The sequence below is a fragment of the Vombatus ursinus genome, unplaced genomic scaffold (assembly GCF_900497805.2).
Source record: "Vombatus ursinus unplaced genomic scaffold, bare-nosed wombat genome assembly UNPS02014811.1, whole genome shotgun sequence".
In the NCBI taxonomy this organism is placed as follows: domain Eukaryota; kingdom Metazoa; phylum Chordata; class Mammalia; order Diprotodontia; family Vombatidae; genus Vombatus; species Vombatus ursinus.
The window spans coordinates 5,323,186-5,346,368 of NW_020954589.1; the positions used below are offsets into that span (position 1 = coordinate 5,323,186).

The following is a 23,183-nucleotide window of genomic DNA, read 5'->3' on the forward strand; positions in this document are numbered from 1 at the left end:
GGTCTGGAATTAGAAAGACCTGAGTTCAAACTCAGCCTCAGACACTCATTATCATGTGACCTTGGGCAATTCACTTAACTTCTTTTTTGCCTCAGTTTCCTCAACTATAAAATAAGCATAATAACAGTACCTCCTTCCCAGGGCTGTTCTGAGGATCAAATGAGATGATATTTGTAAAACACTTAGTGCAGTGCCTGGCACATAGCAGGCACTGTATAAATTCTTATTCCTTTCCTCTTTTTCCTGTATCCCATCTCTAATTCTCACATAAGCATACGGCATAACAATCAGGGCTAAAACAGACCACTAAAATAATCTGATGAGAACACATTCATTTGGAGGGGGGCAAGGCAATGGAGTTAAGTGACTTGCTCAGGGTCACACAGTTAGTAAATGTCAAGTATCTGAAGATGGATTTGAACTCAGGTCCTCCTGACTCCAGGGCCAGTGCTCTATCCACTTCACCACCTAGCTGCCCTATCTCCTTCATTTTATAATGAGGAAACTGAGACCCAATTAGAGGAAATTATTTACCTGAGGTCACAGAGTCAGAATTTGAACCCAGATCTCCTGATTTCTAGTAGAGAGTTCTTTCTACTACTATCACTTTGAGAAACTCTTACAGATTCCCCTAAGGAAATAATGGAGTACAAGAGTCAGCAAATGACCAATCACCCATTTAGAACAGGAAGCTGCTCCTGGAAACCCTGCATAATAGAAATGTCAAGAAATCTTTCCCATCTCATTCTCTTGCCTTCCCCTCCCCTCCTACAGAAGTCCTCCAAAAGGAGTTATTCAAGCTAATAGGGCATAAGTTACTTGAGGACAGAGGCTGTCCTTTTTTCATCTTTGTATCCTTAATAAGCATTCAATGCATTGAAATTATGGGATAGGAACTCCAGCTTCTCCCCCGAGCCTAGCAATTCCATTGGAAGTTGTCCTTCCCACTACTCCCTTCTCCATCCCATGGAGCTTCTGGTGCGTAAGAAGATTGGTCCTCTGGCTGAAGCTCTTCCCACACACTCCACAGGAATATGGCTTCTCACCAGTGTGGACGCGGCGGTGGGTGATGAGGTAGGAGCGGCTGCTGAAGCCCTTCTTGCAGTCACTGCAGCGATAAGGGCGCTCCCCTGTATGCCCCCGCTGATGAATAATGAGGTGTGAGCTCTGGCTGAAGCTCTTCTCACAGTCTTGGCATTTGTAGGGCTTCTCCCCTGTGTGGACTCGTTGGTGGGTAATGAGGTTGGCTCGATGGCTGAAGCACTTGACGCAGTGGTTGCATTTGTAGGGCTTCTCCCCCGTGTGGATGCGTTGGTGCTTGATAAGGTCCGGACTGAGGCTGAAGCGTTTGCCACAGTCTCGACATTGGTAGGGCCTCTCGCCGGTGTGAACTCGCTGGTGTGTGACCAGTGATGAGCTGCGGCTGAAGCCCCGGCCACAGTTTGCACAGCAGTAAGGCTTCTCCCCTGTGTGTGTTCGCTGGTGTGTGACCAGGTCCGAGTTGCGGGTAAAGCACTTAGGGCACTCCGAACATCTGTAGGGCCTCTCACCAGTGTGTGTGCGCTTGTGGCGGTTAAAGTCAGAGCTGTGGCCAAAGCGCTTCCCACAGAGTGGGCAGCTGAAAGGCCTCTCACCACTGTGGGTGCGCTGGTGGCGGCTGAAGTCAGAGTTCCAGCTGAGCTGCTTGCCACACTGAGGGCACTGATAGGTTCGCTGGTAACGAGAGAAGTTGGAGATGTGGATGAAATCTTTGCTGCTATGAGAGCACTTGTAGGGGTTGGGAAGGCCTGGGGGTGGCAGGGGGGTGAAGTCCACAGAGCAAGGAATCAGCTCCTTGTTGTCTGATGTGCACCAGTAGATAATCTGGGTAGGGACAGCGACAAAGGCCTTATTCCCATCCAGAGGGGCTCTGGAGGGTTGTGCTTCAAGGGCCCCCACTTCTTCCAGGTCCTTCCAAACCCTAGGAGGAGTCCCTGGCTTGTCATCTGCTAGAGAAAGCAAACTATCCATCCGGGTTCTGGACGGTTGTCCTTCAAGGTCCCCATCTTCTTCCAGGCCCTTCCAAACCCTGGGAGGAGTCCCTGGCTTGTCCTCTGCTGGAGAAGGTGAACTATCTGTCCGGGCTCTGGAAATGTGTCCTTTGAGGTCCCCCACTTCTTCCAGATCTTTCTGAAGCCTGGAAGGAGTCCCAGGCTTGTCCCCTGCTGGGGAACATGAACACCAGAGTTAGAAGGGGAAGGATTGTTTGTGAGCTATCTCCCTAATTATGTGATCAGGATCTGGTGAGATGGGGCTTGCATCCTGAGGCCTGCCAGAACTCTCTGGTCAGCAAGTCTTGTAGGTAACTATTGGCATATGTTTTAACCCCACTAAAATGTGAATTCCTTGAGGGTAGACACTATGTTTTTGTATTTCTTAGTTGCCCCAGTATTTAGCAGTGTCAGGAACATACTAGGCACTTAATAAATATTGTTGACTAACTCTACTCTGTTATCTTGGGTTAAGTCACCAGAAGCCACAGTTCTTTTAATTGAAGAGAATCATCTGCCCAGCATAAAGATGTTAGAAAATTGAAAAAGGATTAGAGATTTAGAGCTGTAAGGGACCTTAGAGGTCATCAGGTCCAAATCTTTCATTTTATAGATGCAGAAACCAGAGTGGTTAAGATACTTTATTTACTTTTTTTTTAAAGGTACTTTCTAATAGTGCAGCAGGATTTGAATCCATGTCTTCCTGACTTCATGGCCAGTGCTCTATAGCTGGGAAAACATTATGGGGGGAAAAAAGAGGACAATTGCTTTTGGACTCCAAGAGAATGGGAGCGGAAAGGACCTTAGAGATTACCTGACCTAACTCATCTTATAATTGGAAAAATAGCTAATGAGGAAGTGCCGTGACCAAGATCACATGGTTCAGTAGCACAGCTAAGACTCTCAGAGCTGTGATCTTTCCACTAAGTCCACTGTCTTGAGTGTATATCACATGATAATTTTGACCTGCTTGACTTCCCAATTCTGATTAGTTCAAAGTGATATGACATCCTTTCAAGGTCTATAATCCTATGGTTCTAATACTAAATAAGGGTGTGTTTCCAAAGTGCTAAACAGCTGATAAGAATAAGAGGAACACTGAGGATAGGCAGAAGTGTGCCAGGATGTCACCCAGACTAAGATTAAACACTTGCCAAACATGATCATTTTTAAAATGGATAGCTAAACTCTTCACATTACCAAGAGGTTCAGTAATGTAGAAAAACTAAACAAGGAACTTATCCCAAATGTTTCTTCTCTCTGGGGAAGAAATGCCTTTCTCTCTTTGTCCATAAAGTTGGGTACGTCTAACATTCTGTGAATTCACACTCAACAAATTCCTGATAAAAAGTAACTGGAAAATTATCTTGTTTCCCCCTCCAGCCTCTCGTACCCACTTAGGGATAAATGGTACCTCCTCTGAAACAAATGAAAAGCACAAAAGTAAAAAAGATGGGCTCTCTTCCTCTCTAACCTTGCTATCTTTCCTGGCTCATGCCCTCCCTTTCCTATTTATGGGGACAGCAGGAGAGATGGGAATGGAGGAGGTAAATGTTTTGTTTTGTGTTTTTATTTCTAAGATTTTTCCTGGCAAGTTTTGCAGCGACAGTGAAAAAGGGAGAAATTGTGCCTATTAGGGCTAGCAGGAATCTCAGTTCCACCCTCTAATTTTATGGATGAGGGAACGGAGATAAGAGGTCTCACCCAGAGTAATACAGTGGATGAGTCTACCGATCCCTAAAATTCTTAGTCTAGTATCCCTTCTAACACACCAGTTTACCTCCCGAGCACAGGTGGTGCTGAAGCCAACAAAGAACATAATAAGAGAATCAAGAGTGATTTAAACTTGAACTTCAGACAAGATTTACTGTAAAGACTCAAACATTCCCTAAGGTGCTCTAACAACCATCTTTTATAGACTCATAGAATCCTAGCCCTGGAATGAAGCTTAGAAACCATTCCCTCAATCTATTTAATTTAGAAATGAAAAAACTAAAATTCCAAAAGGTCATGTAGCCAGTAAGTGGCAGAACCAGAATCCATTTTGTTTTGTTTTTTGAGATCAAGTCTCCCCATCTTGCCCAGGCTGCAAGTTGAGGAGCTGTTCACAGGCTGATCATGCGACTAATTCATCCAGGGAATTGGACCTGTTTCTGACCTGGACTAGTTCATCCCTCCTTAGGCAACATGGTGTCCCATCCTCCACCCTATAGCAAGGACCCACCACACTGATGCAAAATAGTGAGAACACCCAATGGGCACAGCTCCCTGCAGCACAGAACTCCCAAGAATAAGAGATTTTCCAGTTCTAGCCTCCCTGGTAGATGGGATCCCAGATGTACACCATCCTGCCCAGCTCAGAGACAGAATCTGAACCAGCCTCTTCAGGCATCCAATCTAGTGCTTTTCCCATTATAACATGTGTCCCACCTAGGGCAGCAAGGTGGCACAGTGGGCAGAGTAGATAGAGGGCTGGATCTAGAATCGGGAAGACCTAGGTTCAAATCTCTCCTCAAACATTAGTCATGTAACCAAGGGCCAGTCATTTAACCTCTGCCTGGCTCAGTTACCTTATCCATAAAATGAAGATAACACTGTCTACCTGCCAGGGTAAAGGCAAGTAAAAAGAAAATGAGATAATATTTTGCAAATCATTTTGCAAACCTTAAAGCTATTGCTACTACTGGACTGGCTCGAGATGAAAGTCAATAAGGTAACCACCCAAAGGCTTTTGAAATCCCCAAACATCTCAATCACCAACCTGTGCCCCTGTTCCTTTTGATGTGGCCAGAAAATACCATCAATAGAAATACTTTAGATTTGATAGCAAAGATGGTGGTATTCTGAAGTCACTATTAAAATGTAACTCATTCTCTAGATGGGAGAAATTCAGACACTGTGCATGAAACTCCTCTTCCCTGCGTTTATTAGGCTAGATCAATTTACCAAAGCAACTGAATCATCTCTTTTAAAAGGGAGAATACAAGCTACAGGAAAAGTAAGCTTCACTTGGCTATGAGGAAAAGAGAGACCTAAAGCAGCCACAAGACCATAGATTTAGAGCTTGAAGGATCTTAGAGTTCATTAAAACCAACTTATGACAGCTGAGGTAGACAAATACATAAAGAGATGTGAAGTCACTTGCCCAAGGTCCCACAGCTAGTAACTAGTCAAGATGAAATTCAAACCTAGGTTCTCTGACACCACCCCCCAGATCCAGTATCCTTTCCACCACACCAGGCTACTTCCCAGGTAGGATGAGAAGCACTGGACACTGAGACAGATATAACAGACCCAGAACAAAATGGGGTCCAAGGTGTTTTTCTAGAGGGGAGTGTTGAATACTTCAAAGCAAAAGTAGATAGGCTCTATGACTAAGGGAAAAATTTATTTTTTCTCATTGACAACCTTTCCTTCTTGAACATGAACCTCCCCTCCCCATGTTATTTTCCTCCTGTCTGCTACCAGTCTCCTCACCTATGCAGAATAGGATCCTTCTCCTTTCTGAAGATCCCAGGCCATCAGGTAGCCACAATTCTTCACCTCGTTCTAGGGATAAGATGAGCTCTGGTTTGGGGAAGGGAAATCCTGTTTCAAGAGAAAGAGAATCAGATCAGGGACCTAGCTCACCACCCAACTCTGCTTTGCCCCTATACTGGACTCTGACCTCTGAAAGCCCAGACTCAGGCAGTTTTCCAACCCTGGCTCTCCTCTCCATCTCAGATTCTCCACATCCTCCCCAACCCTGCTCCCTCTACACACCATTTACTTGGTCCCCCTTTCCCCTCAAAAACATTTAATGGTTCCTCAATGCTTATAATTCAAAGCTTTAGTTCATTAGAAAAGGAAGAGAACTTAAACATCATCTTATCCAAACCCTTCATTTTGTACGTGAGGAAACTGAGGCTCAGGTAGGATCAAGCTCAAACTTCTGACCCTGGCATTTGAAGCCCTCTGAAACATATCCCAACCTTACCTTTCCAGGCTTTTCTCCTCTGTTTCCCTATTTGAACTTTTCAGTTTGGCAAAACTGGACCACTTGCTGTTCCTGAAAAAATGTGGGTAGAGCTTTTCCAACTCAAAGTCTTTGTAGACTTTATTCTCCCCACATGAATTGTCTTCCCTATACCCTATCTGCTTACCTGAAATCTATATGTCCTTCAAGACCCAGCACATCCATAAGGCTTTATCTAATCATCCCAATCCATAGAAATCTCTCCTTCTGCTAGACAGCTGTGACATTTGCTGTCTAGAATAGAGGTTCTTAACCTTTTCTGTATCATGGACCCCTTTGGCACTCTAGTGAAGTTTATAGACCCCTTCTCAGAATATTTTTTTTAATTGAAAATTTAAAGAAATTATACATTTCTGTCACATGTTAATGAAAATAACGACGTAAGTTTCTTTGCCCATCCAAATACATGGACCCTCTAAAACACATTTGGACCAAGTTAAGAGTCCCTATTATCTAGACCAGATTAAGAACCCCTACTCTAAACCATAAAAATAACATAGCATAAACTGTCTACTTCCCTAAGACTGTAAATTCCTTGAAGGCAGGGATTACATCTTATGCTACCTAGTACCTAGCACAGTGCCTTGCAATTAGGAGGTATTTAATGACTGACGATGGAACTTGGGGTTATTTGGGAGAGAGCTCCAACCTTTGAGAAGAGTGTCCTAGAAGGCAACTGTCATATCATGCTATAAATTATTCCTTGGTATCTAAAACACAACACTAGACTGGATGGACCATGAGCTTGACCTAGTGTGGCACAAAGTCTTATTACTGGCACCTAAAGACACCTACCATCTCAATATATGCTGTGTCTCTAATCTACCACCCTCCCACTCCTCCCACCAGCACTTAGCAACTATTACAAGACTCTGGAAAGAATCTGCAAAGGGAGGAAATATAACTCTGGCTTTACTCTGATCTCTAATTTCAATCCATGAGAACCAGTTCAACTCTCTACTGTCTTGTCAAGTCCTTTGCTTACACATCACCAAACTCTAGCCCTGTACTGCTCCCACCTTCCACCCACTTCTGTCCTACTCATCACCTGCTGGAGGAAGTCACAAAACCTTGCTGATAGGGCCACTACCATATACATGTTATCTGGACCTTCATTGCAACAAGGCAATCCTAATCCTCATTAATTTATTTTCTATCCCACTCACCACAACAGCTGTTTCAATCTTTCTCTTCCCTCAAGTCAAACACAGGACCCCCTCTCATCACCCTCTCAGTTAATGACCTCAACTTATACATTTTGGTGAAGGCTTCTTTGGCCATGCGACCAACACTCCCTCATCTCCCCATCTGTTCAAATCACTGACATTTGACCCTCAACATCTCCTCCTTTAACCTCTGATAAAGAGGTGGACATTCTCCTTGCCAAGGCCAATCTCTCTACCTGTCATTCTCTTCCATTTACTTCAATACAATATCCCCATTATCATCTCTCCCTGTCAATCTTTCTCTATCAATCTCCCCCTCTCTCTGTCAATACCTCCCTGTCAGTCTCTCTACTAATTTCTTCCTGAAAGGAAACATGCCTAAAAACATGCTGTCTCCACCATCCTTTAAAAAAAACCCTCACTAGACCATATCATCCCCACTAGCTTTCAGTACTGTATTTCTCCTTCCCTTCTTAGCTAAACTCTTTGAGAAAGTCTCCTGGATTATTACCATTCCAGAGTGAATAGCCAGTCTTCCTGAAGTCAAAAAGACCTGAGTTTGAATCCATCCTCTGATACTTGCTAGTTATATCACTGGAGGTAAAGCAGATGCAATCACACCTACCTTCCAAGGTTCTTATGAAGATAAATGAGATAATATTTGTGAAGTGCTTTGCAAACCTTAAATCATTGTATAAATGCTGACTAACCCTGGTGAGTCAACTAATAAGTGAAAGAAAACTTTCACTTCTTCTGCTGTAATTCTCCTTTAAACCTTCTATAATCATTTAACTGAAACTGTTCACTCCAAAGTCACCAATAATCTTTTTTTTTAAATCCCATGAATTTTTATCAATTTCATCCTTTTTTCACAGCATTTGACAAAAGTTGACCATCTTCTCCTCAAACCAAATATGAGTTTTCTTAACACTGCTCTACCATGGTTCTCTTATCCAAATGCTACTCAGCTTCCTTTGCTGGATCTTCATCCATGTCATACCTATTAAGTGTGAGTATACTCCAAAGCTCTCTTCTGGACTCCCTATCTCTTCTATCCTTACTCTTTCTCTCTCCCTTGGTAATCTCATCAGCTCCCACAGCTCTTATCGTCTCTATGATAATTGATAATACGATCCCAGGTCTATATATTCAGCCTTTAGTCTCTCCTGATCTCTATACCCTTAACAGCAAACTGTCTAGTCAACATTTCAAACTGTCTTGTAGACATCTCAAATTCAGCATGTCTAAAACAGGACTCATTATTTTTCCTTTAAAACCTACCCCTCTTCCAAATGTCCTTATTTCTATCAATGGCACCCATTTTACATTCACTAGGCTGGAAACTTCACTGACACCTTCAACTCCTCACTCTCACTCAGAATATATATCTAATAAGTTGTCAAATCTTGTTACTATCTGCACAACTTCTCTCACATACATAATCTTTCCCCCTCTCACACAGCCCCCACCCTAGCTCAGGTTTTTATCACCTTTCACTTTCTATAGCAACAGCCTCCTTGGTTTCCCTGCTTCAAGTCTATCCCTACTCCAGTATGTCCCTCATATAGTTGTCAAAGTGTTTTTCCTAAAATGCAAGTCTGCATATGTACTCACACACACAAACTCCAGTGATTCCTTATTTCTTTTAGGATCAAACATAAACTCCAGTTTGCTATTTAAAGTTCTTCATAGCCTGGCCCGTTCCTATTATTGTAGTTGTTGGTTTTGTGTTTTATTTTGTTTTTTTGCACATCACTCCATACTTGTCACTCCAGCTATATTGCTACTCCTCACATACATTGCTCCATCTCCTTTCCTTATGCATGTTCACTGGCTGTCCTTCATGTCTAGAATGTTCTTCTTCCGCACCTCCACCTCTTAAAATCCTTGGCTCCATGTTACCTTCTTCAAGAAGACCATCATGGTCTTTCCCAACCTCAGTGCCTTTCCCCTAATATTACCTTGCATCTACCTTGTGTGTACATTGCATATACCTATATATGTGCATACCCCCTCACCTCATTAGAATATAAGTTACCTGAAGATATGGACTGTTTCAATTTTTCCCTTGCATCCCCAGCACTTGGCAGAATACCTGGCATGTGACACTTAATAAAGGCTGGTTGATTGAATGCCATTGTATGACTGGGGCTACTGGAGATGGGTCTTAGAAACAGACTCTTGGATCTAGAAAGGTCATCTAGCCAAACCCATATATGAACCATTCATAGTGCTAACTACATCTTCAAAATCTACCATCTACTTGAACAGCTTTGTTGACAAAAAATTCATCAGAGCTTCTAGAAATAGTTCAATCTGCTTCTGGCCAGCTTAGTGTTAGGAAACTCTTCCTTATCCTGAGCTAAATTCTGCCTCCCTGAAAGCTACCTCCTGTAAATTTCATTCTTTCTAGGAACAAGAACATGTCTAACCCCTCTTCCCCATGACAACCTCTAAAATATTTGAAGACAGCTATTTTATATCCCTTAACACTTCTCATCCCCAGGTCCTTTTACCTAATCTCACATAGATTTATTTGGAATCTCCTCAGTTCTATGGTGGCCCTTATCTGAAGCAGTTTTAGCTTCTCAATTTTTTTTTCTAAAATATGGTCCCTAAGGACTGTACACAATATTCCAAAAATGGACTAACCAGGATTATTACCATTCCAGAGTGAATAGCCAGTCTTTCTGGAGTCAGAAAGACCCAAGTTTGAATCCATCCTCTGACGCTTGCTAGTTATATCACTGGAGGTAAAGCAGATGCAATCATACCTACCTTCCAAGGTTCTTATGAAGATAAATGAGATAATATTTGTGAAGTGCTTTGCAAACCTTAAAGCACTGCATAAATGCTGGTTATTATTGTTGTTGTTGTTACTAATTAATGCAGACTAACCCTGGTGAGTCAACTAACAAGCATTTATTGGTTAGTACTCTACTTGCCAAATATTACGTTAAGCACTAGGGATGCAAGGAAGGGCATATAGATTCTTTTCTTTTTTCCCTAATCATCTTTGGAAATAGACCTAGTAGTGGAATTGCTGGGTTAAAGGGTATAGACAGTTTAGTAACTCTTTAGGCATAATTCCAGATTGTTCTTCAAAAATGGTTGGATCAGGCCACAATTCCACCAACAGTGAATCAGTGTCCCAATCCCATATCCCCTACATTTGTCACTTTCCCCTTCAATCATTTTAACCAATCTGACAGGTGTAAAATGATATCTCAAGGTTGTTTTAATTTGTATTTCTCTAATCAATAATTATCTAGAGTATATTTTCATATGACTATAAATTATTTTGCTTTCTTCACTGGAAAACTGCCTGTTCATATCCTTCAACCATTGATCAACTGGGGAATGGTTTGTATGCTTACAGATTTGACAAAGTGCTTTATATATTTGAGATATGAGGCATTTATCTGAGAAACTGTCTATAAAATTTTTCTCAATTGTGGAGGCAAAGAACTGGAAATTGCAGGGATACCCATCAACTGGGGAATGGCTGAGCAAATTATGGTATATGATCATGATGGAATCCTACTGTGCTATAAGAAATGATAAGCTCACTGATTGTGGAAAAACATGGATAGACTTGCATGAAATAATGAAGAGCTAAATGAGCAGAACCAAGAGAACATTCTATACAGTAACAACAATATTATTTTAAAAACAACTTTAAGTGACTAAGTCATTTTGACTATTATATAAATACCCAAATTAACTACAAAGGACTTCTGAATGAAGATACTATCTGCACCCAGAGAAAGAACTGATAAATAGATGTATAAGATGATTTTACAAATATATACATGTGTCTAATGGTAGCCATCTTTTGGGCAGGGAGGAGGGTAAAGGGAGGGAAGGAAAAAAGGGGGGAAAAAGAAAGTTTCATGATAACTTTAGTATATATTTAAAAGGAATAGCAAGTTGTACATAATAGATTTGCTGTTTGATGTGCAATCATCTTTTTTTATTCTACTACGTTATGGAAATGCTTGTGTTATTTCATAAATTAAAAATAAAATGAAGTCACACACACACACACACAACAAAGAAGGGCAAAAAATGTCCCTACTCTCAATTAACTCACATTCTAATTGGAGAAATAATCATGAAGATAACTAGGCACATACAGAATAATATAGAGTAGATAGAAGGTAATCAGAGTGGAAGGCACTAGCAGCTGAGGAAACAGGGAAAGATTTCTTAAAGATAGTGGGATTTGAGTTGAATCTTGAAGGATGTCAGGGAAACTAATAGGTGGAAACTAGGAGGGAAGCATTCCGGCCATGAAGAAGAGCCAGGGCAGGGAGATGGAGAGTCATGTTTAAGGATGAAAAAGTAAACCAGTGTAGCTGGATTATAGAGTTCGTGGAGAAGAATAAAACATAAGAAGAAAGGAAAGGTAGGAAAGGAACAGGTTGTAAAGAGCTTTAAATGAAAAATTCAGGACTTTATATGTGATCCAGAAGGTTAATAGAGAGCCACTGCAGTTTATTGATGAAGGGGTAGAAGAGGGGTGACATGGACAGAACTATGCTTCAAGAAAAATCACTTTGGCAGCTGAGTGAAAGATGGATTGGAGCTGGGAAGATACTTGAAGCAGAGAGACCAATTAGCAAAATTTGACAGATGGTGAAGCTGGCCTTTGAAATGGTCAGGCTATTTATCTTAGTCTCCTTAAAAGAGATTATGAAGAGAAAAGAGAAGGAAAGAAGGACCATGATATAGTAGAGAGAATCCTGAGCCTGAAGTCAAAAGACAGAGATTGTAGTCCAATCTCTGCCACTTACTGGTTGTGTAGCCATGGGTAACTCACTCAACCTCTCTGAGCCAGTTTCACCTTTTATAAAATTGGATAATATCTGCATGACCTCGTGGTGTTATAAGAAGAAGGAATCGATAAATGTGCATTATTATTAAATGGTTGAGGGAAGAGAATGGAGAAAGAAATGGAAGAGGGTGGAGAGTAGAAATAAGAGAGTGAGACAAAGAGATAAAAGAGATGTCAAGCTATTAGGAGATACTCGGTTTTCCATAGCTAAGGCACAGCAAGCAAGCTGTGCCCTGGCTTGGCATAACAACAATCCTTTGCACTCGCCCTCCGAATGATCTCAGTCACAGTAAAATCCCAGAATTGTTTCCGGTCGTGAAGCCCTGCTATGAATCAAACTTGTCACATTGTTGCTGTTACCCCTTATTGTCAGGGCTACAACTGACTGTTTATAAGTATTGCAATCTCCCCATACTAAACTTGTGCCCCTCCCATTAGGGGCAGGGCTCCCACAAATGTGTCCTTGCTCACAAGCCATTTCCCTCACTTTGAAATTCTATTTGATTCCTGACTTTCCTGTCTCTGGCCTGCTTTGTTCAGCTCTGGCCACCCACAGGTTAACTGATTTGGTGCCAGAAGTGGAATTGGACACGGAACTGGGTCATTAAACACTCAGGTACCAGTGAGAAAGGATTAGGTGCCACCAGAGATTTATTTCTCCAGAGTTAAACACCATCCTCCTTGTCTGGGGAGTCCTCTACCCTTATCCCTGTTCCAATCCTCCAAGCTCCAGCCTTGGTTGAGCTCAACATTCTTTGTGAGAAAAACTCCAGGGCCCCTTCCTTGCTGGTTCATCTGGATTACTCTAGTAAAGATATCCTTTTTTTTTTTTTTTTTTTTTTTTTTTTTTTTTTTTTTTTTTTTTGCTTTTTGGTGAGGCAATCGATGTTAAGTGACTTGCCCAAGGTCATACAGCTAGTAAGTGTTAAGTGTCTGAGGCTGGATTTGAACTGAAGTCCTCCTAACTCCAAGGCCAGAGCTCTATTCACTGCGCCACCTAGCTGCCCCTAAAGATATCCTTTCTTAACTGTACACCTCTATTAAGTGACCTCTGTGCATGCCTCTGTAAAAGTAACTGTGTGCAATAACGTTTAAAACTGCACACCTCGGTAACCCATGTGCCTCTGCATGAACTATGACTGCGTGCTTTGTTAAAATTCTTTATGTCTGTATCTATCTTGTTGTTTTGTCTGTGTTTGTGTCTTTGTAAAATGTAAAATGTCTGTGTTGTGTTTGTATTGTGAGCTAGATTCTGCTACCTTGAAAGATTTAAAATGTAGCCATCCAGAAAAACTTCTAAACACTGTAGCCAGAGAGTTTAGAGCACTGGGAAAGATTAATGAACTTTCATAGTTGAAGTAATTGTCCCAGTAAGCAGGACTAACTCCCACTTTAGGCTTTCTGAGGGAGATTAAGTTATAAAAGAAAAACAAAAATGAAAATCCTGTAAGACAATTTTTTTCCTATCATTTCAACTTTGGCTATGTTGGAATCAAACAAGGAAAATTAGATAATCAAAGTTGTAGAACTGCTAAAAAAAAAAATTGATTAATTTTTTTAAAAAAAATAGATTAATGAGTTTGGAAATTAATCATTTTAAGATTGCAGACGAGAATTCCTGAGACTTTAGGGTAATTCCAGGAACTCACTCCCTTCTGAAACATCTTAGTAAGTTTTGGGTTACTACTCTGTAAAATTTGTTTTAATGAAAAATAAGGATTAAATTTTATAAAAGTATTGAAAGTAAATGGCAAGATTCATAGCCTCATTGTTCTAGGGCAATGAAGGAAGGCAGCTAGTTTAGAAGTAGTCCCAGAGTAAAAAAAAAGAAAAAAAATAGGCAAATGGTCTGCACCTTATAACAACCTCTTGTTAACCCTTCCTTGACATTTCTGACCAGGAAAAGAGAAAAGATTGTTTAAACTAGATATCTCCTGGGATACTCCCAGTTTAAGGACCCTCTTCCTGTTAACCCCTCTCAGATTCCCAAATACAGGGATTGGAAAAAAGTGCCAGAAAAATGTAGGGAAACTTGAATTATGTTCTGCCCCTCCAGCTGCACAATTCATTCGTTGCCCAGGGCCCACATGGTGGAGGGGGGTCAGCAGCTGCAGCAGGGCCCCCCACTGGCAGTGGCCCCAGTGGTCCTGTGCTCATGGGCATCCTGCAGCTAGCCCCTCTAGGCAAGCCAGGGGCATCACCCAGATGCAGTACATCCTGCCCACCCTGCCCCAGTAGCTGCAAATGGCCCCAGCAGCACCTGGCCTCAAACTGCAGCTTACAGGGGGTCAGGCCCCATGGCCAGCATCCGTTTTGCCCTGCCACCAGGAACTACTATCAATGGGAAGGTCTTGGTACCAACCATCCCAATCCCTGGGATTCACATTCTTCAGCCAGTGCCCTATGCCACACCTTCCAAAACCCAGTGTCTCCAGTGTTGGCTCAGCCCTTGGCAGGCCCTGCCCCACCTCTGCCTGGAAAAGTTCTGGTTCCCCTGGCAGCACCTAGCATGGCAATACAAGGTAAGTGGGCCAGCCAGCCTCTGCCCTTGATGAGCCCACACTTCTCTTTTCAAGTTGTAGGAACTTATTAGCTGTGTAATCTTAGGCAAGTTATCTTATCTGCTTGCCCCAGTTTCCTGATCTGTAAAGAGAAAAATGATAATGGTACCCACCTCCCAAGGTGTTATGACATCAAAATGATATAATGATTGTAAAGTGCTTAACACAGTGACTGGCATATGCTAAGCACTACATTATCTTTAATAGAATATAAGTGTTCCATACCTAATAACTCCAAAGTGGTTTTAAAATGCTAAAGGCAATAAGATTAATAATTTTTATGTGTGATAATTCAGAAAGGCAATTGATGTCATCTGAAGTTTACTGTTTGTTATTATTATACTTCTAAATTATCTCATATTGTAAAATTAGGGAGACCATTGTAACAGAAATGCTGTTACAACTTTTTAAACAACTTTTTAATCTGGATGCTGTTACATATGAATTGGGCTTTTAAAAGGATGTGATTTAAAAAAGATAGATGTTTGAAAACTATTAAATATTTGATAAGGTATATTTTGTTATAAAGTAGATAATAATAATATAATAGCATATTTCATTTGAAATTTTTGGCTATTATGAAAGTGTAAAGGGTGGTTTAAAGATGTAGCTTCAACATATTAATGATGAGTCAACTATAAGGTATTTGCTGTATGTCTGAAGTCCCAGAATATGGGTAGTTTTAATTTATAAATAAAGGATAAATGAAATGTTAACTGTTAGGGAAATATCAGAAAAGATATTCAAGCCCTAAGTTGTGGTTAGTGAAATTTTGCTACATGAGGTAAAAATTCTTGGGGTTATAATTTACTATTGTTTTAAGTTTTGATTATATGAATAATTGTCTGAATTGTCATGAAGCCAATAGCAGAAAGTGGCATGTGTTACAGTCTGGGAACTGCTAAAAGTAGATATCTATGCCTGGGAAAAGTTTTGGCGATGACCTGGGCACAGTCTAGGTAGGATCCTCCTGACTCTATTTCCTCATTATGCTATTTCTTTTCTGAAAAGGAAAATTCTCCACATGGCAAATCCTGAGCCTTGCTTTTAACACACTGTGACTACATAATTGGCTGTCAAATATGACTTATGCCTGGAATCAAACAAAGCTGAGGCAGTTTTTCCCTCTGCTATGATATATGACATTGTTGTAATTATGTCCCTCTTTTTCCTTTTATAGCAAATTTCTATAATCAAGAAATTTTGTAAATACAATACTAAATCTATTAAATAATAGATACTGAAACATCTCTGAGCTACTATAACAGGATGCAAGTATGAACATTTTACAATTTTAACCTCTATTTGTGGTCAAATTATAATATAGGGATGATATTCTTCTAAGGGGGAAATGATTAGACAAAGTAATAAGACAAAGATGTAATGTGAAAGTTTTATAATTAAACGGAATAGTAAATTTTGAGAAAAACAACAGGATTTGACTATTTCCTTTAAGGAGTATATACATGTATATGATTGGCTTTTAAATTTATCTGTCATGAGTTATCTATCATAAGTTCTCAAAATTAGATTAAGGATTTTACATATAAAATTGTATAATGGTAAAAAAAAGTGAAATTATTTTCCCATTTTTATAGTATCTGTCTGATAATTTAAAAGGCAGAAGAACAGGCCATAAATGAGTTTCCTAAGAAAAAAGTACCAGGACCAGATGGATTTACAAGTTAATTTTATCAAACATTTAAAGATCAACTAATTCCAATATTAAATAAATTATTTAGAATAATAGGCAAAGAAGAGATCCTACCAAACTCCTTTTATGAAGCAAATGTAATACTGATACCTAAAACCAGGAAAAATAAATGAATATGGATGCAAAAATCCTAAATAAAATGCTAGCTAAAAGATTATAACAACATATTACAAAGATTATACATTGTGATTTTACATCATGACCAAATGGAATTTATACCAGGAATGTAGGGATGATTTAACTTAAGAAAAGCTATTAACATAACTGATTATATTAATAATAAAAGAAAAAAATCATATTATGTCAATAGATGCAGAAAAAGCTTTTAAGTATAACACTCATTTCTGTTCTTAAAAAATTGAAAATACAGGTATAAATGGGTTTTTCCCTAAATTGATAAAAAGGATGTTTATCTAAAATCATCACCAAGCATTATTTGTAATAGGGATAAGCTTCCTAATAAAATCAGGTGTGAAACAAGGATGCCTACTGTCACCAATATTATTCAACATTGTACTGGAAATCCTAGCAATAGCAATAAGAGAAGAAAAAGAAATAGAAAGAATCAAAATAGGGAATGAGGTTATAAAACTACCTCTTTTTGCAGACAATATGATGATATACTTGGAAAATCCCAAAGACGACTAAAAGGTTAATTGAAATAATTAATAATTTTAGATATGTCACAAACAAAACCCTGCAAGAAGAGATAGTAAGAGATACCCCATTTAAAATAATTCTAGACAGTATAAAATACCTGGAAGTACATCTGCCAAAACAAATCCAAGAATTATAGATTTACTGCAGAAATATAAATTATTCATGGGTGGGCAGGGCCAATATGATAAAAAATTAAGAACAAAAAGTTAAGAGTGAAAAGGAACTAAAAAAATGTAAAGGAAGGAGGTTTAGCACTATCAGATCTTAAACTATATTATAAGGCAGTAACTATCAAAATTATCTGGTGCTGGCTATGAAACAGAAATGTAGCTCATAAAATGTTTTAAAAAGATTCTTATATCAGGTACAGGATTTAAGTAAAAATAGAAACAGCAAATGAGATATAAACTGAAATTCTCTGAAGTTTCAAGATTGAAGAACCAAATTTCAGTGATTGTATTAAATTATATTAAGTCAGAATTATCTAGGAGCCTCTAGATTTGGAAACAGAGACAGAGCCCCTTTTAGATCTGTCCTGAGAATAAACATATTGTCCAAGAAAAGAGATCTAAGGACCAGATGACTACATGAGACATCTGGAACTCAAAATGTGCTGGTTAAATGGATATTGAGAATGGGTCACTAAAATACAAGGAGACTTGACCTTGGTGACATGTAAATCTCCCTTCTCAGAACTAGTCCATTGTGAGCCCTCTAAATAGTTTGATCTGTACCTGACTTAATGTAATTATGCAATTATGGGAATTGTAAGAAAAATCTTATTGTAGTGTTTGAACCTAGCCCTATGTGGCTGGGAAACTGCATCACCTCTACGTGCTATTTAGAGACTCTTAACTAAGGATCTATGTTATGCTGACAAGAAACTCAGATCCAAAGATTGACCAAGGAGTTTTCTTACCTGAAAACTGGCCCTGTACTGATCATTGCTTCTAAGGGCCCCTACCAGGTCCTTCTGACTATTCCCACAGCTGCCAAACTTTTGTGTACAGATTCCTGGATCATCTGAAGAAAGCTCTTCTTCCTAAGTGGATGGCAGAACCCTCCAGACACCTCAAGGTTAGTCTAGTACGGACCCAAAAGCAGTGAACACCCAGAGAAGACAGCTGTTCAAAGATTCCTGATGAGGGCTGAGTATACTGTCCTAGTTTTTTTTTTTCCTCTTCCTTATTGTTATTTGCCCAATCACCAAGGACCTGATTTAAGTTGGCATTTTCTTCCTCTACATTCTGCTTGCAAGCAAACAATGGCTAGCAATGACACCTGGGACATACTTCCCCGATGCGTCCCCCTCAAGCAACTGACCTCCCAAGAAACATCTCTCCTTGGCCCAACTGGCCTTTCATGGTATCTTGGCTTATATGTGCTTCTCCTTTGTTGGCTGGAAGGGGAGAGGTTCTTTCAGACCCCCTCCCTTTGGCCAAAAAGGGGAAATGTCAAGATATTAGGAGACACCCTACTTTCCCAGAGCTAAGGCTTAGCAAGCGAGCTGTACCATGAGCTTGGCATAACAACAATCCTTTGCGCTCACCCTCTGGATGATCTCAGCCACAGCAAAATTCCAGAATTGTTTTTGGTCATGAAGCCCTGTTACGAATCAAACTTGTCACATTGTTGCCGTTACCCCTCGGCATAAGTATTGAGACCTCCCCACATTAAAGGGGGGAGGGCACTAGGGGCGGGGCTCTGGCACATGTGTCCTTGCTTGAAAGCCCTTTCCCTCACTTTGAAATTAACTTTCTGTTTGATCCCTGAGTCTCCTGTCTCTAAACCACTTTGTTCATCTCTGGCCACCCATAGGTTAGAGACTGGTAAAATCCAGTTGACAGAAAGGAGTTAAAGATGAAAGAATCCTCAGCTCTCCTTGACTTCATAAATAGTTGATTAATGATGATACCAAAGTAATCTTGGGCAAGTCACTTAAATCCCCTGAATCTGTTATCTCATCTATATGTAATCACAAGACCAAAAATTTAGAGTTTGAAATGTCCGTAGAAACCATCTAGTACAACCCAATCATTCTGAAAATGAGAAAAACAAAGCCCAGAGTAGTTAAATTAATTGAATGGGTTGGTTGCAAAGGCCATGACAGAGTCAGGATTTGAACACAGGTTCTCTGACTCCAAATTAACCATTTTTCCCACTGTGTCAATCCCTCCCCTTATACCAGCTGATCAAGGGAGTTACCTGTACAATGTTACTTTTGTCTTTATAGACCCAGTGCAAAGCACAGTGCCTGGCACATAATAGGGGCTAAATAAATGCTTATAGAATTGATCGATCCTTTAAGATTTTGATTTTATCTCCCCACTTAATCCCTACTGGCAAAACAAGGGAACTGAATGGGGGATCTCTGACCTCCCTTCCTGCTGTAAAATCCATGATCAGAATTTGCTTCTGGGTAAACAGATTTGCTGACTCAAAGCCAGCACTTGGGATGGCCCAGTCTGCTAAGGACGGAGATGAAGGGGGAAGGGAAGGAGGAAGAAAGAAAGGGGAAGGAGAAAAAGGGAAAGGGGAATGGAGAGGGAGGGAGAGGGAGAAATGAGAATGGGAAGGGGAGGCCATGGGTCAAGAGGATCAAGAAGGTCACTATTGCTGAAGAGCAAGTCCTTCAGAGTCATCCAGCTGAGACTATCTGGATACTAGACAAATTATAAAGCTCAGCTGCTTAAACAAGGGTTCTAGATTCCTAGAGAAAGAGACATAAGACTAATATTGACTTCAATAGGCTTAAACACATCCATGTAAACAATAATATTTTTTAAAAGTCCTCAGCACAGTATATTACCTACAGTTCTTCACTCCAGTTAAACCCAGTCCAATTATCCATCCACCTGGGAGGAAAATGTCAGGGAGTAAGGTGCCTATAGGAAGTTAATGAAGTAGGATTAGGATTTCTAGGACGTGGCAGGAGAAATGAGACCTCACCCACAGATGCCAGGTTCCTGTAGTTTTCCCACATAACATCCTTGTAGAGTGCTCTCTGAGCACAGTCCAGGTGCCTCCATTCCTCCTGGGAGAAAATGACAGCCACATCCTCAAAGGTGAGCAGCCCCTGAAACAGCCAAAAGAGGAAAAGATAGGAATGGAGAGGCAAAGAGAAGCATACAGTAAGGAGGACAGAGTGTGGAGGATAGAGTGATTCACAAGAGGGGAATGACCATGAGAGACAGACCAAAAACAGAGTAGGGGCAGAAATAAAGAATGAGATGGGAAGTAAAGAACATAAAGATAGACACAGAGATGAAGGAGAAGAACCCTGTATTTAACTTATTTGCCTTTATTCACCACAGGGAGCAGTACTTTGCACACAAGGTGTATTTAATAAATGAATGTATGTATAAATCCCCACTGGAAATCTTCCCCTCACTTAATCCTGAAATTCTGGGCCATGTGGGTCAGGCTTGAGAAGGTGTGAAGGAGAGTGAGCTGAGGAAGAGGAAAGAGAATTCCTCTTCAAACACACACACAATCACCTCCCACCACCACCACCCTCCCGCCCCACCCCACCCCACCTCCAACACACCCAGGATGGAATTGGGGAGTGTGGGGGGGCAGGGGGCAAAGGAAAGTAAGAGGGAGGAGTGAGGGGTCTACATCTCACCTGAGCCCCATTTGGTGGGGATCTGGATACCATGGCTGTTTGCAGGGAATGGAGCTGAGATGAAGGTCAAGCTGGGGGGAGGAGACTGAGCCATCAGAGAGGACTCCTCAGCCTACTTCACAGCCCCAGGAGCCCAAGGAAACCGTTCCCACTTAAATACTTTCCCAAATCCCCACCCATCTCCCCTCCAAAGTGTCCTCGGTCCATACTCCTTCATTCCCTGCTGTTCTCCCCCCAGGCTCCAGCCTCCTCTCTGAAGCACCCCTTTTTCAGTCTTCCTCCCCATCGCACTCCTAGAGGACGAAATCTTTGAAAATGTCCTGGGGCCCTTCTCCCTTGAACCCCGCCCCCACAGGGGGATGGAAATCAGTGGGATGAGGGTGGACCAGACAGGGGGAGAAATGTTTGAATGAAACTGGAGTAAGAGGTGGGGGGAGAAAGCTGATGGTTGGAGAGGCACAGTAGGGAAAGCAGCCAGATCTGCAGCCCAGAACTGGTCGAGAGTTGGGGGAGCAGTCAGTCCTTCCTTCCTTGCCGCCTCCCCTCTCTTCCCGACCCTCTTGTCCCCCATTCCCTCCCCGTGCCCTTCCTCACCAGCTGGACTCCCTCTCCTCTCACCTTTTCTGGACAGGGCTTGTCCTCCGGCTGCCCGCAGGCAGGCAGAGAGGCAAGAAGCCGGGAGGAGGCGGGCACAGCGGAGCCAGAGGCCTTGCCGGCCAAGCCCAAGCTGAGGGTCTGGAAGGAACAGGGGAGGGGGGCACGGGAGAGAAGGTAACTAAGAGACAAAGGCACCAGCCTGGCCCAGGAACCAGGAGAGCAGGGATGCGTGTACGGGTCTGGCGGGTCAGTGGGCTGAAGCGGCCTCTCTAGGGCGCACAGATGGATCTCGCTGCCCTTAACTCCTCCGCGTCAGGCCAGCAGGAAGCGGGGAGGAGCCAGGGTTGGTGGAGAGGGGGGTTCCGAGGACTAGGGTAGCTGGAGGTAGAGGGGAGGAGCCGGAGGCGGGGGTGAGGAGGAGCCAGTGGTAGGGGAGGAGTAAGGAGAGATAGGGAAGGAAACCCTGGAGAGGAGTGGAGGAGATGTGTCCTGAAAGAGAAAGAGGGGTTGGAGAAGGAAGGTGGGAGGGGCTGACCTGGTCTCCATGTGCTTTGGGAGCAACCTGAAGGGATGAGGTTGGTTGTTGTCCTTCCTTCTGGAAGAGAACCAAAATGACATCACTATATTAGAGTGAAGTTACAGTGGGTCCCTCTGTGGCTGGTCAGACCAATATGAGCTCGGAATGCTCTACCACAGGTCGGGTTCAAATAATCCATGTGAACATTTGAGGTGGATTCCCTCAATTTGTAAGTGTTCATTTCTGTTGAGCTATTTCAATTCTGCTTTGCTCATGGAGCAACAGCACCTTCTTTGACGAGGGCATGCCATGCAGGGCGGTCCTGTGGCAATGTCTTCCATGTCACACAATCGATTCCAAAGTTCTTAAGAGAGACCTTGAGAGTGTCCTTGTATTGCTTCTTCTGGCCTCAGTGTGAGCACTTGCCTTTTGTGAGTTCTCCATAAAATTGCCTTTTAAGCAATGGTGTATTTGGCATTCAAACAAGCTGGCCAGCCCAGTTTAGTCAATAATTTAATGATTATCCTACCCCCAACAACCTGATGAGGCTAATGGGTATCTGTCTTTGTTTGGAGCCATATAAAGGGTTCAGCCCCATGGAATAAGTGCATGCCCACTGGTACCTGAAAGGACACAGGAAACTCATAGTGATTAACAATTAAGACTAAAGAGGATTCACTTTCATTGGAGGAGCCATCCCTACACATGGAGCCCCCTCATGCTTTTTTCAATCTCTCCTGTACTCTACAGGCATCCCTCTTCATCTTCTCCCTTTCATCCTTCTTCTTCCAGAGTGCTGCAAAGCAAAGTATTTTCCCTTCACCCTCTAACCACAGGAGCAATCCACAGTTCATGGGAGAAACACATGGCAGAGAGAGATATAATTGCATGTGACCTTAGAAAGTATTTCATAGACAATGTTCCTAAACCACATGCCCTTGTGGAGAGGAGGGGAGACTTCTAATTCATTAGACAGTATAGCCCCAGAATCTATCTTTTAGCCAGAGAAAGAATATCCTGGTCAGCACTAAAATTTTAGATTTGCCTTGTGGGTAACCCTAAATTTTAGAGTTCCCAAGATCAAGAGTTTGGGAATCAAGACTTCGAGAAAGAAAAGTAAATGCCATGATGCAGCTTGCTCCTTGGAGAAAGAAATGGATGGGGGCAGAGCCAAGATGGCAGAGGGAAAGCAGTGACTTGCTTGAGCTCTTCCCCAAACCCCTCCAAATACCTGTAAAAAAATGGCTCTAAACAAATTCTAAAGCAGCAGAACCCACAAAAAAGACAGAGTGAAACAAATTTCCAGCCCTAGACAACCTGGATGGTTGATCGGAAGGATCTATTGCACCTGATGGGAAGAGGAGCACAGTTTGTTGTGGATGCACAGGCCACAGCGACCGTGGAGCAGGCCTCAGAGGACTGAATCACAGGCAGCTGTGGCGGTTTCCAGACTTCTTAACC

General features: G+C 41.7%; 1 protein-coding gene across 2 annotated transcripts; it reads right to left on the minus strand.

Moving 5' to 3' along the window:
* Positions 1–444: 444 nt before the first annotated feature.
* LOC114053460 (zinc finger protein 34-like) lies at positions 445–21,316 on the minus strand. 2 transcript variants are annotated; one of them, XM_027876544.1, is made up of 5 exons: positions 21,227–21,316; positions 20,609–20,679; positions 19,933–20,059; positions 5,508–5,618; positions 445–2,201 (listed from the first exon to the last, which is right to left on the minus strand). In XM_027876544.1, the coding sequence occupies exons 2-5, from the start codon at positions 20,639–20,641 to the stop codon at positions 883–885; spliced, it is 1,590 nt and encodes a 529-aa protein (XP_027732345.1). In that variant the 5' UTR covers positions 20,642–20,679; positions 21,227–21,316; the 3' UTR covers positions 445–882. The 2 variants fall into 2 exon arrangements, with proteins under 2 accessions (XP_027732345.1, XP_027732344.1); XM_027876543.1 differs by having other exon boundaries at positions 445–2,204.
* Positions 21,317–23,183: the final 1,867 nt, after the last annotated feature.